General features: G+C 32.3%; 7 protein-coding genes across 9 annotated transcripts; 3 read left to right on the top strand and 4 right to left on the bottom strand.

Annotated features, from left to right (window-relative positions):
- Positions 1–58: 58 nt before the first annotated feature.
- On the bottom strand, positions 59–1,877 carry LOC119833485 (dehydrodolichyl diphosphate synthase complex subunit DHDDS). Its single transcript, XM_038357505.1, has 5 exons — positions 1,498–1,877; positions 1,263–1,396; positions 901–1,049; positions 643–818; positions 59–407 (listed from the first exon to the last, which is right to left on the bottom strand). Exons 1-5 carry the CDS (start codon positions 1,687–1,689, stop codon positions 204–206), a joined length of 855 nt encoding a protein of 284 aa, XP_038213433.1. The 5' UTR covers positions 1,690–1,877; the 3' UTR covers positions 59–203.
- Positions 1,878–2,726: 849 nt separating this feature from the next.
- On the top strand, positions 2,727–4,331 carry LOC119833445 (RNA transcription, translation and transport factor protein). Its single transcript, XM_038357448.1, has 4 exons — positions 2,727–2,937; positions 3,066–3,290; positions 3,594–3,680; positions 3,927–4,331. Exons 1-4 carry the CDS (start codon positions 2,868–2,870, stop codon positions 4,223–4,225), a joined length of 681 nt encoding a protein of 226 aa, XP_038213376.1. The 5' UTR covers positions 2,727–2,867; the 3' UTR covers positions 4,226–4,331.
- A 7-nt stretch (positions 4,332–4,338) lies between these two features.
- Positions 4,339–5,136, bottom strand: LOC119833446 (mitochondrial import inner membrane translocase subunit Tim8). Its single transcript, XM_038357449.1, has 2 exons — positions 4,910–5,136; positions 4,339–4,688 (listed from the first exon to the last, which is right to left on the bottom strand). Exons 1-2 carry the CDS (start codon positions 5,006–5,008, stop codon positions 4,515–4,517), a joined length of 273 nt encoding a protein of 90 aa, XP_038213377.1. The 5' UTR covers positions 5,009–5,136; the 3' UTR covers positions 4,339–4,514.
- Positions 5,137–6,419: 1,283 nt separating this feature from the next.
- LOC119833393 (adenosine deaminase-like protein) lies at positions 6,420–9,082 on the bottom strand. The gene is made up of 7 exons (XM_038357380.1): positions 8,887–9,082; positions 8,632–8,780; positions 8,198–8,386; positions 7,882–8,098; positions 7,484–7,640; positions 7,077–7,177; positions 6,420–6,740 (listed from the first exon to the last, which is right to left on the bottom strand). Exons 1-7 carry the CDS (start codon positions 8,923–8,925, stop codon positions 6,420–6,422), a joined length of 1,173 nt encoding a protein of 390 aa, XP_038213308.1. The 5' UTR covers positions 8,926–9,082.
- A 741-nt stretch (positions 9,083–9,823) lies between these two features.
- LOC119833302 (N(4)-(Beta-N-acetylglucosaminyl)-L-asparaginase-like) lies at positions 9,824–12,134 on the top strand. 3 transcript variants are annotated; one of them, XM_038357286.1, is made up of 7 exons: positions 9,824–9,839; positions 10,123–10,289; positions 10,369–10,522; positions 10,608–10,836; positions 11,009–11,196; positions 11,370–11,477; positions 11,874–12,134. In XM_038357286.1, the coding sequence occupies exons 2-7, from the start codon at positions 10,169–10,171 to the stop codon at positions 12,103–12,105; spliced, it is 1,032 nt and encodes a 343-aa protein (XP_038213214.1). In that variant the 5' UTR covers positions 9,824–9,839; positions 10,123–10,168; the 3' UTR covers positions 12,106–12,134. The 3 variants fall into 3 exon arrangements, with proteins under 3 accessions (XP_038213214.1, XP_038213215.1, XP_038213213.1); XM_038357287.1 differs by lacking the exon at positions 9,824–9,839 and adding an exon at positions 9,959–9,973; XM_038357285.1 differs by lacking the exon at positions 9,824–9,839 and having other exon boundaries at positions 9,986–10,289.
- A 1,270-nt stretch (positions 12,135–13,404) lies between these two features.
- On the top strand, positions 13,405–14,889 carry LOC119833250 (40S ribosomal protein S2). The gene is made up of 3 exons (XM_038357204.1): positions 13,405–13,558; positions 13,878–14,397; positions 14,595–14,889. The coding sequence occupies exons 2-3, from the start codon at positions 13,879–13,881 to the stop codon at positions 14,859–14,861; spliced, it is 786 nt and encodes a 261-aa protein (XP_038213132.1). The 5' UTR covers positions 13,405–13,558; position 13,878; the 3' UTR covers positions 14,862–14,889.
- Positions 14,890–15,639: 750 nt separating this feature from the next.
- LOC119833414 (probable DNA-directed RNA polymerases I and III subunit RPAC2) lies at positions 15,640–16,739 on the bottom strand. Its single transcript, XM_038357407.1, has 3 exons — positions 16,578–16,739; positions 16,277–16,377; positions 15,640–15,968 (listed from the first exon to the last, which is right to left on the bottom strand). The coding sequence occupies exons 1-3, from the start codon at positions 16,590–16,592 to the stop codon at positions 15,782–15,784; spliced, it is 303 nt and encodes a 100-aa protein (XP_038213335.1). The 5' UTR covers positions 16,593–16,739; the 3' UTR covers positions 15,640–15,781.
- Between the last annotated feature and the right edge of the window lie 5,335 nt (positions 16,740–22,074).

Here is a 22,074-nt window from a genome sequence, read left to right as displayed (position 1 = left end):
TATCATTTTACACCTTTTAATTAAAACTTTATTCAACTTCATGTTGCTCACAAGGCTGTTTTTTTCAAGAATTACTGCTTTTAGATACAGTTTTAAGTGCATACATGCATAATTTTATTTAGGTATGTTTTATAACAAAGTCTATGAATGGCAATTAACTTTCCTCTAAATCCATTTGCTTTATTTCATAAATAGTTTATTCACTATGTACATTCTACAATTTTTTTTAATTCTTGCCACTTCTTGTCTTCCAATTTCTGTAAAAAAGTCTCTTGATGTTGGTTGTTTTCTTTTTCTGGCAATGGAGGTGGAGCATGCCTTTGGTAGTGTATGATTGCCGCCAAGAAATTCCAAATTGAAAACTCTGGCCATAAAACTTTTGTGAAATACAGCACTGTGTTTGGTGTCTGTAAAACAATTGGTTTATTGAAATTAGATCAAATCAATATGCTTGTGATTTTATATAACTGTCCATTAAAGGAACTTTGTAACAACATCTTTTTTGAGATATAGCTATGCCAGACATATAATAAGAACTATATAACTAAAATGATAAACATACCACCAAACTAAGGAAAGAATGCATGACCACAGTTATGAGAGAAATTTATAAAATATAAATGAATAAAAGATGAAATTTACCTGCCACAGCATAAAATCAGATAACCTGACTTCTCCAGATGTTCTTATCAAAAGTTCTGCATGTCCCAGGTCTAAAGCCTGAGACACTAAATCTTCATCAATGTCATCGGTAGTTAATTCATTATTCTGTATTCCGCTGATTATATGTGAAGTTGCTCTGCTGATTTCATCACGGCCTGTAAAATGTACACAAAACTACTTTATGATAATTGAAAATTATAATACATTATATATAGATTATATTAACCTCCCCATTACCTGTATAAGCATATGCAATGTTCAGACGAAGCTTGTTATTTTGTTTTGTTGCAACCATAGCCTTTGCAACCATTGCACGAAAATCTTCTGGTAGTAGGGACATTCTTCCCGCAATGTGTATACGCACCCCCCATTCATTTATTTGATCACTAAAATCAGAATCATTCATAAAAAATACTTTTAAATGTAGTCCTCATTCTTTGTGTATTCTATACTACAATTGTACAATTTAAAATTAAAGTTACAATGTATTGATACTTAATTAGAATTATATGATTTACATCATTCCCTCCCAGATGATACAATATTTGTAATGAGATGTTTTAGAACTTTCCAAAAAAAAAGAAATATACTTCACATACATAGCATCCAGTAATCGTTGAAATTTTTCACGAGCTAAGTCCATAAGTGCATTTACTTCTTCTTTGCTTCTCTTAAAGTTTTCTATACTGAATGCGTAAACCGTAACTTCGGGTATACCAAGATCAAGACACCACTAAAAATAAAACCAAATCATCAAGCACAAATAAAAGAAACAAACAAACATTCATAATTTATTTAATATACCGTATCGATAGTGTAATTAATTATACGAACCTTCAAGGTTTCCGATAGTTTATCAAATCCTTTCGAATGTCCATCACTGGTTTTTACACTAACTTTTTTTGCATATCGACGATTTCCATCCATAATGAATGCTATATGCTGGGGCACTCGGCCAGTTTTAACAATTTTAATACATAACAGTTGGAAAAACGACACACAGTTTTCGTTGACCCATTCCGACATATTTATGGGTTAATAAAATAATTTGAAAAGATACACGACAAAACGACGATAAAGTGAATGAATAATACAAATAAAAGTAAATTTCGATAACTATATTTTTTAACAAAACACTGGATCATAGATTATACACTTATGTACTGGTACACTGGAATCTGGATAGTGTAACAACATTGACAGGTTAGTGATAAATGATAAAATTGACAACAGGTATGTACACACAAGCAATTTACTTCTTCTAACTTTACAAGTTATTGTTATCACCGCATACAGATTTATAATGTCTGTCTTGTTTTCTATGTTTTAATTTATAATAAATTATGTAGAAGTATGCAACATAACTTTTGTTTAAATTTCCAAAAACATTATAACATAAGCTTCTTGTGTTCTTGTGTTGAAATATATTCTAGTGTAGGTTTGTAATATACAGAACGGAACCTGGAGGAAAAGTTTTTTAAATACAGGAAATAGCAAATTTGACTGAAAGGGAACATGTGTGGGAGTCGAGTACGCTTCGGCACGAATGGAGCCAACTCGCACCGTAGAAAGTGAGACCGTAGAGACTGGCGTGGAATGGTGCATTCAGTTCGCATGTTACTGTATTTCCTTCGGTTAGTGATAAGGCGGAGACCCGCATTTTCTTCCTCATCCTTTTCAGTCTATTCGTTTAATCTCGTCATCAACTCTTAATTTATAAATTTCCACCTTAAAAGCAGGCAACGCATTTACAGCGACCTTACATTTGTAAATATTCAGGGGCGATGATAGTCGCTTAATATTTAAGCGAACTATTAGCTCAAGCGCCTGTTATTACGTTAAAATTCCTTTGTTATAAAAGGAAACAGATAATGAAACTAGTGAAAAAATTAAAAAAATACATTCTCACTTCTGAATTGCTGCTTAGTCGCGGAATACGATATACTTTCCTAAATTCAGTACAACTGGATTAAAACGACTAATATCAGTGTAGGTAGTGTATTTAGCGCTTAAATCCTTGGTATCTTATGGCATACGTAGTAAAATACACAGAGTAATTTAATCTGTTGACTGTTCTAATGACAGTTGTGGACCGGCACCTGTTATCTACTGTCTAAAATTTATAATCTAGCCTTAATAAATAATTAACAAATATCGAAAAAAAAAAAACACATTAATAGATTAATATTTGCATCCGCGGCGAAATGAGTAATATCTTCAAGTTAAAGTTGTCTGCTCTTGGTCATCCGAATCCCGATAGCTTTAATTGTGACGGTACGAGTGAATTTTCTTATCATAATATTATTGATTTTAATTTTAAAAAGTAACTTAATAAAATACGCATATTTCATGCCACCAAATCAAATATGTTATATACGTTTAAAATTTTAATGAATTTGCAGATGAAAAAGAATATAGAAGTGTAGTTCTATGGCTGGAGGATCAAAAAATAAGACATTACAAGATTGAGGAGAGGGAAGGTCTTCGGAATATAGACAGTGATGATTGGCAAAAAGCATATGACACATACCAAAAAGACTTAGTTAGCCCTGTCGTAAATGGAACACTAAATGAACAATTAAACTGGCTTCTTTCCTATGCTGTGCGATTAGAGTTTGCAGATAATGGTATGTTTTTTCCTCTGTAACGGGGAAACCTAAGAAATTCTAGATGGAAATCTAGAGTTTCTTATAAATTAAAACCTCATAAATGTGCCCATGGGTGAGATTTAAAAGCTCTAAAACAAAAAATTTAATTTAGTTTAGTATAAATTTTAAAAGGTCTGTGATCACACCCATAACCTATATACAAATTTGTATATGCATATACAATATATAAAATGACTTGATGAGTACATGAAGTAACATTTGCACTTGCAATTTTTTTTTATTTCTTAGTATTGTAATGGATTAATAACAATCAACTTTCAGTCACTAAATACAAGGAAGTGAAATTGGATCAACCTAAGCAGGCTGTCCCTAATGTAGTGTCTTCTAACCCTTTGGACAACTTAAACTGTAAGTAAAACAAGTGTTATTAAAAAATTTAAAATTTTTAAACTGTTTGTACCAAGTCTATCTTTATTAATATTTATATTTCTTTGAAAATACCTCTATACTTTTAAAATTAATTCAAGGGACTAGGAGAATTTTAAGGAAAAATATATTTGCAGACAAAGTAATCATATCCATCATAGAAAAAGATTCAAGAAATTTTTATTACTAAATTTCAGCTGTTGATAATTTTTAATCTTTTTTTTCCAGTTGATAGTCCTGCATTTAAGGCTGGTGTAGAGCGTGTCTGCACTCTTGTTGGTGTGGGCCCACATCCGGATCCCAAATTCCGTTTAGCAGCTCTTGCAAAAATCCTTAAAACCACACCACATCCTGATCCTCCAAAGACTGATGCCATTTTGATAAACCAGCCCATAGATGTACTCAATCTCTTGTTCATCCAAGATATAAGGGAATTACAGACAAAAATTAATGAAGCTTTAGTTGCTGTGCAATCTATAACAGCTGATCCTCGCACTGATACTAAACTGGGAAAAGTTGGTAGATAAATTTATATTTCAACAAACTAATGTTTATAAACACTGATTTGTATAAATCATCTATGCTTTACTAATTTATAAAATGATATTACAAATATGCTCTGAGAATAAAAAAGTAAATAAAACAAGACTTTTATTTATATACTGTCTTACTGACTAAAATGCGAAATTAATGCAACAATATCACTACTAATAACTCTAAATTTGGAAATTGTAGAATACAATTTCTCATTAACAAATATATTTATTCAAATAAACATTTGTATTGTGAACACATCAGATGATATTTAATTTATGTTCACTGCATGCCACCTCCCTTTTCTAACATTTGTGCAAATCTATTTGTAATAAGTAATGAAACATCAATAAATCTCTCGACACAATTTGTGATACAGGTTTCTGTTTTGGAATCTAATTTTGATCCTGGTTTGTCTACACATTTGTCCCAGCAGAAGTCGTTGAACTCGTGAATCTGGAATTAAAAACCAATTGTAATTTAGTGTAGGTAACATGCTTTGGTAATATTCCTGATGCAATGTTAAAATAATGATTATGAAATGTTTTTAAGAAAAATCATATTGAAATCTTTTTTAACATGGGAAAATAATAGAATAGTCATAAGAAGGCAACTTAATTAATAAAAAGTTTTTATTAATAAATACAATGAAACAAAAGAATATTTCAACAAAATACCTGAGCATGAAATTGAGCTTTTTGCTTTTCCGCCAATAAGAAATCCTGAAGTTCGGAATCCGCACCTTTACCACTTGAAAAATCTGGTAAATCAGTCATTATGCTTTGTATGATTTACCTTATGAAAACCTAATTTAATCTAAAAAAATACAAGTTATAGGTTATAAATTGGAAATGATTATGAACAGCGAGCCATAAACTACAGAATTCAGATTAATGCACAGATTAAGAACTACTTACTACGTAAACGGTAAACTATAGAACCATAGATTGTACACTTATGTAGGTACAGATTTAATATAGTAAAGCGGTATATTAAAAGTTAGTATTTACTATTTCAGTATGGTAGAACCTACAAAAGTATCAGTGACAGGGGTATAAACAAATCTTTTCAACCAACATCAAAAAAGGAGAAGGTTGTTAAGTCGACTGTATTTTTTTATTTTTGCTATTTCATAACTTTTTCTTATTATTAGAAAGCCTTCCGTAGGCCACGTTGTCCTCTCTTTTGGTCTTTTTTGAAGGCGGTTTAGTTTTTTTCCAAAACATAGATAGTGGGTCCCGTACAAAATGAAAGCTTAATTAGTCCGTGACTATAAGTAAAATTGTTACACTGCTAGGATGAACGGAGGAAAATGATTTAAAACAGAGTTGAACCTGATTATAGCAGTAAGTCACAAATCAATATATTATCTAAAACTTACGATAGTTTGTCACAAAAAATGCATCAAGTGAATCTAAAGCCGGGTATCCACTATGTTCAGGAATCTCCTCTCTGCAGTCTGCGCTTTTGAAACAGCTCGCATAGTGGATACGTTTGCGAACTTGGGAGCGTGTAACCTGTTACGGTGCGCGCTCCGCTCTCAGCGATGCAATGAATGGCGTTAAATAAGGCGAACACGAAGGGGAGCTGTCTTTTCTGGACTGCGGAGCATGTATTTCTATGGAGAAACGCGTACCGTCTCCATCACAGTGGCTATTGGAGCGCGGAGCGCAAGAGGTTTGCGAACGTAATGGATACCCATCTTAACAAAGTAACAATTTAGAGCTCACTCCTCACGTGCTCTCTTAATTGCTGAGATGATTTTTTAGCGACGACGATGACGTTCTAGGTGGTATTGTTTTTTTTTTTTTTTTTTTTTTATTTATTGGTATTTATTACATAACTAATGAACATTTATAAATGATGCAAACATAAACTTATTCAAGTTTCTCCGTGCACCATAAGCCAACGACCACTACATATGTTTATGTTATTTTCACTCTCAATGCGGGTAGATAAAATATTAATGACGAGCGACATCGGTGACCTTGCTGGCCGTGAATACAATAGCAGCGTATCGGAATGATGTACAGCATGTTCCCTTTAGCAAATAATCTATAATGTATTATAACGTTACTTGCATAGGTACTTTTTAATATCGTACTTATCGCTTTGCCAGATGGATTAAGTTAATATTTATTAAGTTCTTAAATTTTTGAAGTTCAAGCTTTTTTTTTTTTTTTTTTTTTATAAAGACGTCACGGCTAGAACGTCCTGCAACGTCCTGAACGTTGATCGAAGTATGTTTGCATTTCTATGTAAATTGGGACAGTTCGAATAAATTATTGAAGAATAAAATACGTATAAACATAACACATTCTCTAAAGAATTTTTATTTATAAAATTCATCATTTTTTCCACAATGCTTTTGCGTTCATCTTCAGCAAATATATAGTTAACTGCATTTAGAGCTAATTTTGCCAATTGTGAAGGCTGTAAACCAAATACATCTGCACATATTCTGTACTCTTGTGATAGAGATGTAGAAAACACTCCTTTATCATCAGTCTGTAACAACCAAACACATAAATAAATAGCTTTCTCTCAATCATACAAAAATCAAGATTTTTGCAAAATTTTTAATGTTAAAATATTTAGGTGTAAAACGTAACTACCATAAACATTAACGCGTAAAGTGCGTAAAATATTTTTATATTAATAAACCTGAAGAGTGTATATTTGAAAGCAATAATCTCAGAAACTCCTTGAGTAATTTAAAATGTGGTTTCAGCTTTGGATGTGTATGTAGTCCCTACAAGCTACATATTATGTGTACCACTTTTCAATCTTGGTTCAAAAATACATTATAATATAAAAATATATATATTTCAAGAAAATACTCACACATATTATAACGGGTACATTTGCATTGTAGAGCTCCTTAAAATGGTGTGAATTATAATCAGGAGTAGATTTTGTATTCACATTACTTGTCAAGCAGATTTCTACAGGAAATGAAATAAAAAAACTAAATAATATACACAATACCAAAATATAAACAGACCTCACACATTGGAATGTAACAATCTTTAACATTAGCTGTACATTAGTTACTGTTAAGTAGGTATAGAATAGTTGAGTACCACATATATTTATAAGATATTCACACATATATATATGCTGTTTCTAATGAAACTGTATCTCTATTATATATAAGAAAACTTCTGTATGCTTAGTTACATTTGTCTACTTGCTAACATAATATGTAGTATTTTATAAATGACACAATATCTAAATAATAAGCTCATTACCAACTGGTATCTGTGATTTACACAATGCTTGCCAAGTTTCCTCAGTCCCACCAAAATCAGGATGAATACAAACCCCATGACCAATTCGGTTTGGTTTGAACTGTAACATTTCTAATACTTCTGCAGGATTGCACACTTCACCACAATGGAGGGTTATCTTTAACCAATTAAATTGATCAGTATGAAATAAATAACAATACAGTGTCCAAAGTAAATTTAACTTAAACTACTGTGAATATTAATTGTAATATAATGTACTTAGATAAAAACTATTAAAATATGATTTATCTCACTGTAAATAGATGATGTATAATTATTAAGAAAAAACATGAGATGACGGCTTATTATTAAATTTAGTAATTGAAATATAAATTTATAAGAGTTATATATAGCAATACATTTAAACCAGCATGCCTGGCTCGAGACAAGGCAGGTACAAAGTCTCCAAACTTCCCCACACTGGGATTTCCACTTAGTTCAATGCCAACAATTACATCGGGGTACTGCTTGTAACAGCAGATAGCTAAGTCGGCTATTGATTCTGCTTCTTTGATTGAACTACTTCTATTTATAGATACAATGAGCCGAGATTTAATCGACAGATGAGCATTACTTCTGGAATGTTACAATATATTTACACAATTGTGGCTAAATGACAAGAATAAAAAAATACACACATTAACAAATGTGACAAGAATAATTTTTATAATAAACCTCATAGTATTGGCAATAGCTTCAATATATTGTTTACTTGTCATAAATGGTGTTTCTTTAGGTGTACTGCGCAGTTCAATATAACAACAGCCATCCTCTTGGAATTCCTTTAAGGTCAATTGGGTTGCTAATGATAGTGTTTCTGGTGTTTTTGTTAGAGAATGTGCTATGTTGAATACTTGGAAACAGCTGTGAAATCAATCATAAATTGTATTAAAATATTGATGTTGTATGTAGTTTTTTTATATGTTTTTTTATCGCTTTTATTCATTAAAATGTTAAATGAAGAACAATTTTTTAACTATTGTGATAATTTTCATTTATGATTCTACTACCCTACCTGATTGCTAATAATATTACATGTAACTTTGTTGTATTTGTATCTTTACAGCATAGTTTAATAAAAGATTAATGAATACTAATGTTTATCTTACTCAGTTAAATTTCTAGTATCACCCGCACCTATTTGAAATTCATCCAAGAATGCATTGGTAGTATCGCTGACACCAGAATCTGCATAACAACGCTTAAGCTCAAGCAGAGTTGCTCGACTTAAAGAACCATTCAAATGGGCATGTAGTTCCTGCAAAATATATTTATTCTTGATTAGTCGGACTCAGGCCGTGAGTATGAGAATTCCAAATAAAATATTCGTATTCAAAATAAGGCAAAATAGGCAAAGAACCTACAACTTTCGGCATTTCAGGACACAATTTATTTAGATCCATATTTTGTTTTTTGTACCTATGTTGGACTACAGAGACAAATTAAATTATGTTTCTAGTTCCAAGTTCTTAGTTTTTACGAACAAAATACAAACAATTTAATCGAATTCAAAATTCAAACAGAAATAGAGTAAAGTAATACGCCTAACTCCAAAGTCAAACATACTTTTGACAACTCGCTTTTAAATTATAAACCACAGCGTATAGCAGATATACTACAGCTTGCTTGTTATGGTGGGTTTCCATGCTTGCCAAGGCTTGACAAGCGTCTACAAACACAAGCGTGTAAAGAGGGTGTTTGGCTTGGCTTGCGTGAGCTTGTGAACGCTTGTCTCCGATCCGGTCTAGTGTCGGTTTTTGGACACAGATCAAAGGGTGCTTGCGGCAAGCGCTTGCGACGCGTTCACACGTTGGCGCGCGCTTAGTAGCCGTTGTGATCTCGCGACGAACGCACGTCTAGTTCTGACTTCAAAATGAGTGGCTGGTCGAACGAAGAGAGTTTATCGTTTTTGGAATATTACCAGACCGAAAGCTGTATCTGGAACCCCAAAGATGTTAACCATAAAGATAAAAAGAAAGTTGCAGATGCTTGGAGTCGTCTTGCCCAGTTAATGGGGAAGCCAGTAAAGGAATTAAAATTTGCTTTTGTTTTGCTTTGTTTATATTTGAAATAAAAGAAGGTTAAACCAAACGTAATAGCCGATACAAGTTCGGTGTCCGCCATGCTTGGATGTACGTAGCACACTGACGCATTCACAAGCATGTAAACGACTTCCAAATCCCAAGCGAGATTTGTGGACGCTTGTGCCTTGTGGATGCTTGTCAAGCCTTGGCAAGCATGGAAACCCACCATTAAATGTTATAAGCAGACGAATGGGTGAACAAGGGTTCGCGTTGACATTCGTTTACAAATACAGGTATTCTCGTCGTGGAACGAGGTTAATAGCTAAGTCGAATGTGTAAATGCACCATAAGCAATCAGTTTTATGACAACAATTTTACATATTTTTTTAAATTGCGATCAACCTCAGAATTTATTGAAATTTCAAAGGTTTTTTGTACTTCATGTTTCATAATTTGTAAATTTTATAAATAGCTGTGATGATATACATAACACACTACTCGGAACTCACTTATCACAGCAATTTGTTTTATTTATCTACTATATACCTATTTTATTTGAATTGCTTAAATTTACAGACATTAGATAGCAGTATTGTGAAGAATTTCGTTTTGTAAATATTAGATGGTTACAAGGATCATGAAGAAATTATTCCTTTTATTTTTTATAATAAATCAAACAAAGAGTGAACTAAATATTCCTATTATTGTTACAACTTGGAAATTTGAAAACTCAACAATCGGAGGTATAGAAAAAAATACCAAAGAAAACAAAAAGTTATTTTATTAGTTTTTACTATCACTTTTTTCGGTTTTATTTTTTAGCTTGGGGTGTACTAAAAGAAGGAGGGTCATCTTTAGATGCTATTGAAAAAGGGGCATCAATCTGTGAAGAACAACAATGTGATGGAACAGTGGGCTTTGGAGGTAGCCCTGATGAAAATGGAGAAACAACTCTTGATGCTCTTTTGATGAATGGGTAAGAATTCCTTTTTCAATGAAGCTTAAATATACCCATAAAAATTTAAAGTATTTATTAATTATATAAAAATATATTTCTGTAGCAAAACTATGAATGTAGGTGCAGTAGGTGCTCTAAGAAGAATAAAAAGAGCTATATCTGTAGCAAGACATGTTCTTGAATATACTAAGCATTCTATATTAGTGGGAGAACTTGCTACACAGTTTGCGGTCCAGATGGGTTTTGAAGAAGAAAATCTAACTACAAAACATTCAAAGAAACTGTGGATGGATTGGCACAACGCAGATCACTGTCAGCCTAACTTTTGGATGGTAAATATATCCTGAAGTATATTAATTTCTATAATGATATAAAGATATTTCTTTTATTTTAATGATAATTCAATAAATAGCCCCAAAAATGTATATTAGTGTATTTATATGTTTAGCCATAATCTTGATAAAAAGTAAGTATGTGCTTTTGAAGTGCTTTATCTAATCTAAGGATGTCACCCCTAATCCAAGCTATTTTTGTGGACCATATCAACCTAATCAAAATTCGGAAGATGAGAGAAGAAAAATGATAAAAGGAGATAAATACAACCATGACACTATTGGTATGGTTGCCATAGACAAAAATGGTGACATTGCTGCAGGCACATCAACTAATGGAGCAAAATATAAAATTCCTGGGTAAATATAATTGACAAGGAAAATTAGAATTGATGTTTTTTAATTAGATCCTTTTAGGCATAGAACTTTTTATAATGGTATTATTGAATATCAATCAATTATTGACATTTAAAAAAAAACATTGACTAATATTGAATGTGATGGGTGATGCTTGTACTTTTTTATGTTTTTAGAAGAGTAGGTGACTCTCCCATTCCTGGAGCTGGGGCATATGCTGACAATTCTGTTGGCGCAGCTACTGCAACAGGCGATGGTGATGTCATGCTTAGGTTTTTGCCCAGGTATTTTTTGTTATACTCCTTGTCTATTGTTTAAAATGACTTCTTTATTTCATCATCATCATCAGCCTATAATATGTTTCCACTATTGAGGCCTCCTATTAGGTTTCAGACAATCCATCATACTGATAAATATTGATTCTGGGACATGCTAGTGTCCTCGATATGTTGTCTTTTGCTGTTTCAAGCAGTGGTTATGTTATCTACATGCACAGATAAATAAAAAAATCTATATATTTCCTACGCACTCCCCTGATCTTACACACCGACTCATCTTTTTTAAGACTGAGGCTCACCACTGCTATTAATTCATTATTTATAGAATACCCTTCTTTGCCACAAACATTATGCAGTAATGGAAATAAAATATTTATTTATAATTAGTATTTTTTTTTTAAGTTTTTTGGCTGTAGAGGAAATGCGTCGTGGTGCATTACCAACAGAAGCAGCACAAATATCAATTAAAAGAATAGCAAAATATTATCCCAATTTTATGGGTGCTGTTGTGGCATTGAGAAAGGATGGAAAATATGGTGCTGCCTGCCATGGGCTTGGTGGTATGCCCTTCCCATTTGTGGTCCAGGATATATCTATGGATCACCATAAAGTTGAACTTATTGACTGTTTATAAATAAAATATATTTAAGTACTTATATAAAATGTGTTTTTATTTTTAGTTATAAAATTTCTTATTATTGAAAATTAATTATCAAAAATAATAGTTTTATACTACAATTAATATTATTTTGTTATATTAAAACATTTCTGTAAAAAAAATAAAATTAACAAATGGTATTTGGAGTGAAATAAAGTGCCGTACATATAATATGTCTGTGTGTATATCGAAGTGACAACTTTTTTGTAAAACTAAACACCACATTTTTTTTTAAACTGTCTTGCTCAACTCCGCTAGATTTAGAGCATTAGAGCATCATGACTGATGATGAGACTTGAGAGGTTTTGTTGAAACATGAATTAGACAAAACAAACTATATGATACAAGTTTTATGAAGTAAATGCACATTACCACCCATGAATTTTAAAAATAACATGACTATTCTCGCCAACATGATCAAATCACATATTAAGAACTAGTTACTACGTAAGATTAAATTTAAAGAGTGTTAACGTTGTATCATCATCATCATCATCAGCCCATAATATATGTTCCCACTGCTGGGACACAGGCCAGGAGGTTTTTTGGCCAAAATCCACCGCGCTGGCCAAGTGCGGGTTGGCAGATGTCACATATCGTCGAACTTTTAATTCTCGGACATGCCGTTTTCATCACGATGATTTTCTTCGCCTGGTCTCAAAATCCGACTTTTCGTTTTTTTGAAGTCCGAAGTCCTCACCACTGAGCCACCACTGCTTTAACATAGTATAGAATTATGTTATTTGTGATTAACATGCAACTTGATTAGATTTTGAAGAAATGGAGCTCCTTCAAAATTGTTGAAGTGTAAATGGCGTAGTTTTTATAGTGATATTAGTATAGCTTAAAAAACTCTCACAAGGCTCATAAACCACATTTATATGTGTCGTTAGATTGCAAACTGTCACAGAACAGTATACCTGTAGGTGATAGCGTAATAGCCGACCTATTAGTAATATTCAAATTTTTAGATTTGTGCAGTACTTCGTGAGCTTAGCCCGGACATGCATACAGAGAAAAATCCTAAAAACTTTATTTTTGGCTTCGATATCAATTGAAGATCACGCCCCAAGTATTCTTTTGAAAAATATTCACTGTACAGTTTTGTATTTCCAACAATGTTACTATATTATGTATAGATGAAAGTGCATGCTGCATGCCGCATTTTTCATACCTCTTCAGAATAACTTGAACATTTTTTTTTTCAGATGACCTAAAATGGGCAGGGCGGAATATTATAAGTATTAATGTGTATATTACTGTGTAATTTTTTTTTCGGAAACAAATCTCGCTAGTTTTACTGTCTGTGAAGAGTGATTGAATGAAATGAACGAATTGGGTCAATGGCAGTTTGGCGTTCCGCGACTGGCATTGCGTCGCGGCCTCTGCCATTTTGAATTTGACCGTCTTATCTAGCTCACGGCTCTACGTAAGTGAACAATTTTCTTATTTTAAATTAATTCCTAAGCAATAAAAAAATGTGTTGTCTAAGTGCTTTAAGTATGTGGTATTATATATTAATTATTTTTAATTGGTTTGAACTATAATTTAACCACCGATGGTGTTTTTTTTTTGTAAATTTAACCTATAAACCACGTGGTTCAATGATGAGAAATAAAACTTAAATTCATTCGTGGTATCTACCATAGTGTTCGCACGGTGATGGCCTTAACGCGTCTGATTTTATTTTGTTATTCAATAAAATGTTTTGTGAAATTCGTTATATGACTCATTTATATCGGTTACAGAATGGCGGACGCAGCTCCAGCCGGTGGACGTGGCGGTTTCCGCGGTGGCTTTGGTTCTCGTGGGGGTGATAGAGGCCGTGGTGGTCTTCGTGGACGCGGTCGTGGTCGCGGTAGAGGTCGTGGACGCGGCAAGGAGGACCAGAAAGAATGGGTTCCAGTGACCAAACTTGGACGCCTCGTGCGTGAAGGAAAGATCGATAAACTGGAGAGCATCTACCTATTCTCCTTGCCCATCAAAGAATTCGAAATCATTGATTTCTTCTTGGGAGCTTCCCTCAACGACGAAGTCCTGAAAATCATGCCCGTCCAGAAACAAACTCGTGCCGGTCAGCGTACCCGTTTCAAGGCTTTCGTGGCTATTGGAGACAACAATGGACACATTGGTCTTGGAGTCAAATGCAGCAAGGAAGTCGCAACGGCTATCCGTGGCGCTATCATCCTTGCCAAGCTGTCTGTACTCCCTGTCCGTAGAGGATACTGGGGTAACAAGATCGGAAAGCCTCACACTGTCCCATGCAAGGTAAGGTTTAATGTTTTTTTGTCATCATATTTTTCATATTTTTACCTTCTATGATGAAAACAATCAATCATTTCATTCGTGGTATCCACTTGAGGCTAGTCCGATGAAGCTTTAATGCGTCTGATTCTCCTGCATTATTTGAACAAAAAGACAAAGTCTATGATCAAATACTAATTTGTGGTCAATTTAATTTTCAGGTCACTGGAAAGTGTGGTTCAGTTACAGTAAGACTAATCCCTGCTCCCCGTGGTACTGGTATTGTGTCTGCTCCAGTCCCTAAAAAGCTGCTTCAAATGGCTGGTGTGGAGGACTGCTACACATCCGCAAGAGGCTCAACTGGCACACTCGGAAACTTCGCAAAGGCTACATACGCTGCCATTGCCAAGACCTATGCCTACTTGACCCCAGACTTGTGGAGGGACATCCCACTGACAAAGTCTCCCTACTCTGAATTCAAAGTCTAAAAAATGAAATACAAACACTTTGATAATTTTTCTTTGTTTTATTTTATTGTATAGGTATCTAGGATCTAACCTTGTAATATTTATATTGAAGACAATAAATTATAGTGATAATACTAGTAAGTTAGATACATTTTACAATCTGGTTTATTAGATATGAAGTTCAAGTGACAAATACACATACCTACAAATACAGGTTCATATTCTTTAATAATTTGTGTGAGAAATGTATGGTTTTTGTTTTAACTTTATTACAATTTCATAAATTTCGCCAAAAGTAAACTGAACATGTTTATGTATTTAAAAATTTAATGTAACACCCAACGAAAGATTGGTGCTAACATACATACAATTGATGAGGTGGATGCCTTTTGTAATAAATAGAATGAAGGACAACTTCTTCAAGGGTGCCCAATGTATATAATTAAGTAAATCTATGATAACTGAAGTACCTACTAATAAGAGAATACATAATAAACCTTAATGAATATTAAAATAGGATATAATAACAAAATTAATTTGAAGATAGGATATAATAACAAAATTAATTTGAAAGTGTTTAATTAATTATTAGAGTTAGGATTTTATACAGGCAGCCTATATATATAGCCTTAGAATTCTTAAGTCTTGCACATAAGATACGATGAACGAGTTATCATAGAAATTAGTATGGCAAGGAAACTAATAGGTACTTCGGAAGCTAAATTTATTCCAGGTTGAAATGGAATAAATGACTGATACTTTCTTACAATGTTTATAAATTTATCTATTCTGATTAGTTAAGGGTGAAGCATATTAAGTGGTAGGCTTTTGATACTGATTAAGATAAAGAAAAATAAGATTTTTTAACATTAACAATAAGAACAGGTCATTATTTCTGTTACTAATTAATTCTTAGGCTAGGATGAATAAAATACATCTAGCTAAACTTTAGTAAATTCCTTTACTTCTTTTTCAAATACATTTAATGTGTGGTCACAAACTTTCTGTAGATCTTGTAGTCCCCTTTTTAATATTTCTAAAGCCGGTGTTTCATTCGCTTGTATCCTAAAATGTATTTTAGATTCTGCTGGATGAGGTAATGTGTACCCACAGAATTGAACATCTTCACTGAAAAAGACAATAATATCTAACATGATTTACATGTACTGATATAGTATTTTATGACTTGATGCTGATTGAATTGCACTTGATGCACATACTTCAAGACTACAATAATTTTCGAAATACATTATCAATAACATTTATCTTGACTACTTGGCAATTGTTTCTACGTATATAACTTAAGCCACTAAAATTAAAAACCACTAGTTAACAAATTTTCTTGTGTTCTGCAAACTGATTATGTCTAGTTATGCTTGTAAGTATAAAGGTCACTTTGAAATTAGAACTATTAATGATTCGATAACTATACTTACTATCTATTTATGATACATTTTAAAGCATTTCCTAGGGTGTGACTTTCATTCTGTATAACGTAAGTCCGACAGGTTAAGTCAGAGTTTTCATCACCGGGAAGCTGCAAAATAAAATTTGTTGGTTTAAGCATGTTCAGATTTATTTTGCATATGATAAAATCGTAACTGGAATATAACTATGTAATATTTAGCAGGGTTCAGTTAAATTTAATTACTAAAAAAATACTTCAGTCAAATTACAAATAGGTTAGTTTAGGTTAGTAGTAGTTCGTAGTTGTTTTAAATTAGTTCACTTGTATACCTCAGATATTTTCATTTTAGTACAAATTAGAACTTTGACATTTACAATTAATAATTTGTAAATGAGCTAAATAACACGTTTTTATAAAAGACAATGTTTTTATTTACTGTTTATGATTTGTGATTTGTCAATTTTGTTATGCCAATTGTCATGTGTATGTCATGTGTCATCTGAAATGTCATGTGACATTTATCAACACAGAACATTTATATTGCACCCCTCTTATATCAAGTATCATTTATCATACAGTTTGTAATTGTTAAGCCTTATTTTTGGGGCTCTATCCGAAAATAATATAACGGGACCCATTATTAGTCTTCGCTATCCGTCTGTTTGTCACCTGTACCACCACCAGGCGTAGCGTGCCTTAAGGGGGCCGGCCTCCACAAGAAATGTAACTGCAATAAAACAAATACCTGAAATATGCGCGATAATTCAAATATTTATTTTAATGCACGAAAATCAAAATCAACCACCAATATCACAAAAGTAACTTATGGGCATTTTTTATTGACTTATAGAAATTGAAAATTTAGGAATCCTAATAATTGAGATTTAAAACATTAGATGTAGAAACAAAAGACATCTTCGGAAAGTCTGGAAGAAAAGTATTATATCTATACCTTAAACCTTATTTTATTGATAGCCTTCAGATGTTCGCTCAAAGTATACGTGAACCCCCTAGTTATATTATAATGAGGAAAGATTTTAGGCACAATTAATTCTACTCAAGGTGGATTTATAAGATCGTTATGTAACAAAGCACTAAAATAAATTTATTGTCTGTTTTAATTAACAATTAAAAGCTTTGCCGATTTCAAATAGTTCATTTAAATGTGTGTTACATTAAAGCTCTTAATCAACGAAGTTCTTATAATTCGGACTAACGAAACATTTACTGTATCCCTTTAGGCATCACATTGTATAGTATAAAAAGTCGCTTTCAGTCGTATGTGTCTGTCTGTATGCTTTGATGTTTAAAATTGCGTAACAGATTTTGATGGTGTTTTCTTAATAGATAGAATGAATGAAGAGGAAGGTATATATATATATATATATATATATAATTGCCGTCTCTACCCAAAATACCAATCTGTGGTTGCAAAATATAATTTATTAAATATATGAATTAATCATGGACATAGAATACTATTATTTTAAATATTATACGTTTATTAATAAGTATAAACTATGGAAAAGCCTATTGTGAAGTTGTACAAAGGGAAGTCCATTAATTTAGATAAGGGCTTAAATCGTATTCTGTTTAGTAAAGTTATTTCGAGAGTAAATTAAAGGACACCATTGATAAAGGTTCCTTTAAATAAATAAATTTCATCAATGAAGGATATATTATTAAAGGTTAATATTAAAATGCCTATACAATTTTATGAATAGAAGGTAAATATGAAGGTTAGGAAATCAATAGACATGTGTTATTTTTTATGAACTTTTAATCGTTTTCTTTCTGTTTTTTTATTGGAAAAACTAAAATTCCTTTTATTGCAATTTTTACGCATTGAAACAAAAAAAAAGATCATCGTATTTTAATCATTTTGGTATCTTACAATTTTTATAAAGAAAATTTTTCTTTTTTCCGCTCTCCTTTGCATAGGTTTTGCATACAATATATAGATTACTAGCTGACCCGGCAAACGCTGTTCTGCCTTACTCTTATCCTTTAGGGGTATGAAAAATAGATGTTGGCCGATTCTCACACATGCCCAATATGCACACAAAATTTCATAAGAATCGGTCCAGCCGTTTCGGAGGAGTTTGGCAACGAAAACTGTGACACGAGAATTTTATATATAGACTAGCTGCGCCCCGCGGTTTCACCCGCGTAAGTCCGTATCCCGTAGGAATATCGGGATAAAAAATAGATGTTGGCCGATTCTCAGACCTACCCAATATGCTTACCAAATTTCAGAGGAATCGGTCAAGCCGTTTCGGAGGAGTATGGCAACGAAAACTGTGACACGAGAATTTTATATATTAGATTATATCAGTCCTTCAAAACTCCACATCGTGATATTCAAATCACTATAATGAATGTGATGGTGAATTGAGGTGTCGAATTTTAGTTTATGGATGCCTTACCATAGTAAGCTCTCTTTATTAAAGCAATTCCATGGAACTCAGTGAGGTTTTAGTCGACAGAAATCCGGAAAACATAATTGGAATGGGTTATGTTTTCCGGATTACCCCAGAAGCTTTCCCCCGAAGATTGCCCCACTTCAAAAAAAAAAGGTTTTGCTGAGTTTCTGTGCCAAATGCATTTCAGAATATTTAATAAATTTGTCATGTTTCTACATCTAAATATATGCATCCGAGTAGGATATATATGGAGCTTTCGGCTTAATTAAGTATTTTTCTCATTCGATGAATTTAACAATACAGATTTATGAAGCTTTTATGAAAGGTATATCACTTGAAATTGTTTTATTATAACCCTGGATCACACTAAATCCGTATACGTCAGCCGACTGGGTGCGTAAATCGAAAAAGGTAACGGTGTACATAAACACTATTATGGAAGGTAGACGCTTTTATTAAGTCGACTAAGCTCACTCGACACTAAACCACACCTAAATGTCACTGTACCCATCCGCTACACGTAACATGATACGAACGTATGCGTACGTTTTCATTAGAATAAACCTATTAGTTTGCGTACAGTCAACAACGTATGTTTGAATTGTAACAATGAAATATACTTAGATTCATATTCATTTGTTTTCTTAATTGAATACTATATACATAGTATAAGATGTCGACTTAATTATAAACATGATTCGAATCCCGTACATTGCAAAGTTCTTTCTTTATTACCAATATGATATTAAATATTAATATTAGACCTTTAAGACATGTGTAATATATTGTGCATCAGCTTTGAAAAAAAAATCTTGTATCGTTATTATCTATGTAAAAATATACAAATCTAAACTAATTATCATAAACAGTCTTAGAATAGTATGTACACGTTTAATTTTAATAATTAATTATATTAAATTAATGTCTTCCTTGAATTTATATTCACCGCTCGCATTATTTTCAGACTTTAGAGGCGAACTAACCCCACAAAGCCATGCCGAAAAGTTTTGTTACAATATGAAAATTGTTGGGTTTCATATTGAAAGTAAATTTATGGGGCTCTTTTATTGTTATGACAGTATCGCGGACAATGGACCAAATCTGTTAAATTCAGGGTGTGGAATATTATTTCACAAATCCCAGTTATTATGGAAATGATCATTATCGGATAAACTACATTTATAAACATCTTTTGATATTGCTTAAATTGATCACTTTAACTTAAATAAATAAAATAAAAACCCTTATTTTTTCATTGACATGTACATTGTACAACGCATAATATGTTCAGTCTTGACTAGTTCTCCTTTAGCTACTGTGCCCATTAGGTCCTCTTTATATAGCTCACGGTCTTCGCGCACTATTAAAGAGAATAGAATAAAATTTGGTGATTTAAAAATATAAATTGTTACTTACATTACTGAATTATAATTAATTTATATTTTCTTCTTTTTATGTCATTGTCGGCAATGGAGCTGGTGGGTCGTCTAATGGTAAGCGTTACCACCGCCCATGAACATTTGGACAGGCCTAAGGTTGATTGCAGACTTTACGCTTCTACAAATGGATTGTCGACCTCAATGAAAAACTTCATGAAGGAAGGATTGACGAGAGGAGTAAAGGACTGGGAAGGGTAAGGAAAGGGATATGGGCTTGGCACGGCTCCCCCACTCATCGAACGAAACACAGCAGTGTGCTATTTCACGCCGGTTTTCTGTGGGGGTGTGGTATTTATTTGGTCCCGAGCTGGCCCAATTCGTGCCAAAGAGTGCTCGATTACCACATACAAAAATTATCGTTCGAAAATGAACAGTTGCAATTGTTAAGAATCAAATTTTATAATGGGAGCACCAAGTCACTTAATTCTATTACTTCTAAAGTCTCAATTAGTCGAAACGCTACATTGGTATTTAATTTTATTGCACATAAAACAAACGTGACAGATGTTTCTGAGTTAAGTTTAACTTAATTGGCCGATTATTTTTAGCAAGATAATCTAATTTCTTTTACGTAATTTAAAAAAAAATTAACGTATCTCTATTATTTATGACAGATAAATAGTGAAAATCCGAGTGAAATAATTGAATGCACTAAAATACAGAGATACAAGATTCAGATTATTTTCATTCAATTTGAAACTTTACATTAATCCCATCCATGGATTTAAACAATATTTTTAAAATTTTGAAACCCTCAACTTTTTTGTTTTTGCAATATACTCGTACATTTCCCTATATTCTTTTCTCATCTGGCATTCTCAAGGATAAATCTTAAGATTAATCAAATTAGGTTCAGTCCTTTTATTGTGAAGGCATAAACCATATATAATTATGTACAATATACAAAATATATCTCTACAAACACGCTTAAAAAATTAAATGAATATTTGAATTATATAATATTCATAGCAGGGATTAGAAGAAGAACCATTCCTAACAAACTTCTTGATATGAATAGACATTAATTTACTTTTTCTCATATTTATCAGAACAATAATAATTATGAATCATTTTGAACAACCTCTGTTAAGATTTGTGGAAAAAATAACTGTTAATTTAGGATGCGGATAACACGTGGTATTCATTGAAGTCTTTATCTAAGTAATCACAATTGTGCATAATGTTTTTGTAGTTTCTTATTAGTTTTCCTATTCCGTGGTTAAATCCACGTTTAATTAATATGAGTCCCCAAATTGTGAAGCCATATGCGGAAAGTAATTACTCTAATGCTTAATTATTATTAGAGTACATATATTGAAAAATCACATATTTCTGATATTGTTATAATTCTTAAAAGAACTTAATAAAAGCACACAATGAATGTAAAAATAAAACGAATCGAATTTAATGGAAATAAATGAAGACTCCGCTGCAACAACAATTCGATCCATAGAAAGGGAGATTAATGTCGCGATTTAAATGAACATTCGGCAACTTTATTAAATGAGCGCGGGAATAATTTTCATTGTAACAAAGTTTAAATTTCATTTAACATCACCGACGGAATTTCGTATCATATTTTATAAATTTCGAAATTTTGTGATGCCTTTCATAAATTGGGAGAAGCAGATTAGCAAATTGCGTTTACCATTATAATTAATATGTTGGATCTAAAATTAGTATAATAATGGTAGAATGTAGGTATTATTTTTTTGGTTTTTATATATCTTAACCTTGTCTTATTTAATTCGTAGATACTATGAAATTCAGCGGTTATGTTGATATTTGCTCCAAAGAACATTCAATATCTCGTTACGTATTCCTAGAAATAATAAACGATTGTACCAAGATTGTTACAGATTCATAAAAAACATCCATAAAAACCATTTCTCTCATAGGATATCGTATAAGACAGATGGAGATAATATTTTATGTCAGAATTCATAATGCGAGTGGATTTATTA

This window comes from Zerene cesonia, chromosome 17 (genome assembly GCF_012273895.1).
Source record: "Zerene cesonia ecotype Mississippi chromosome 17, Zerene_cesonia_1.1, whole genome shotgun sequence".
Classification (NCBI taxonomy): domain Eukaryota; kingdom Metazoa; phylum Arthropoda; class Insecta; order Lepidoptera; family Pieridae; genus Zerene; species Zerene cesonia.
The sequence above is the reverse complement of the archived record's forward strand: the minus strand, read 5'-3'. Positions and strand labels throughout refer to the sequence as shown.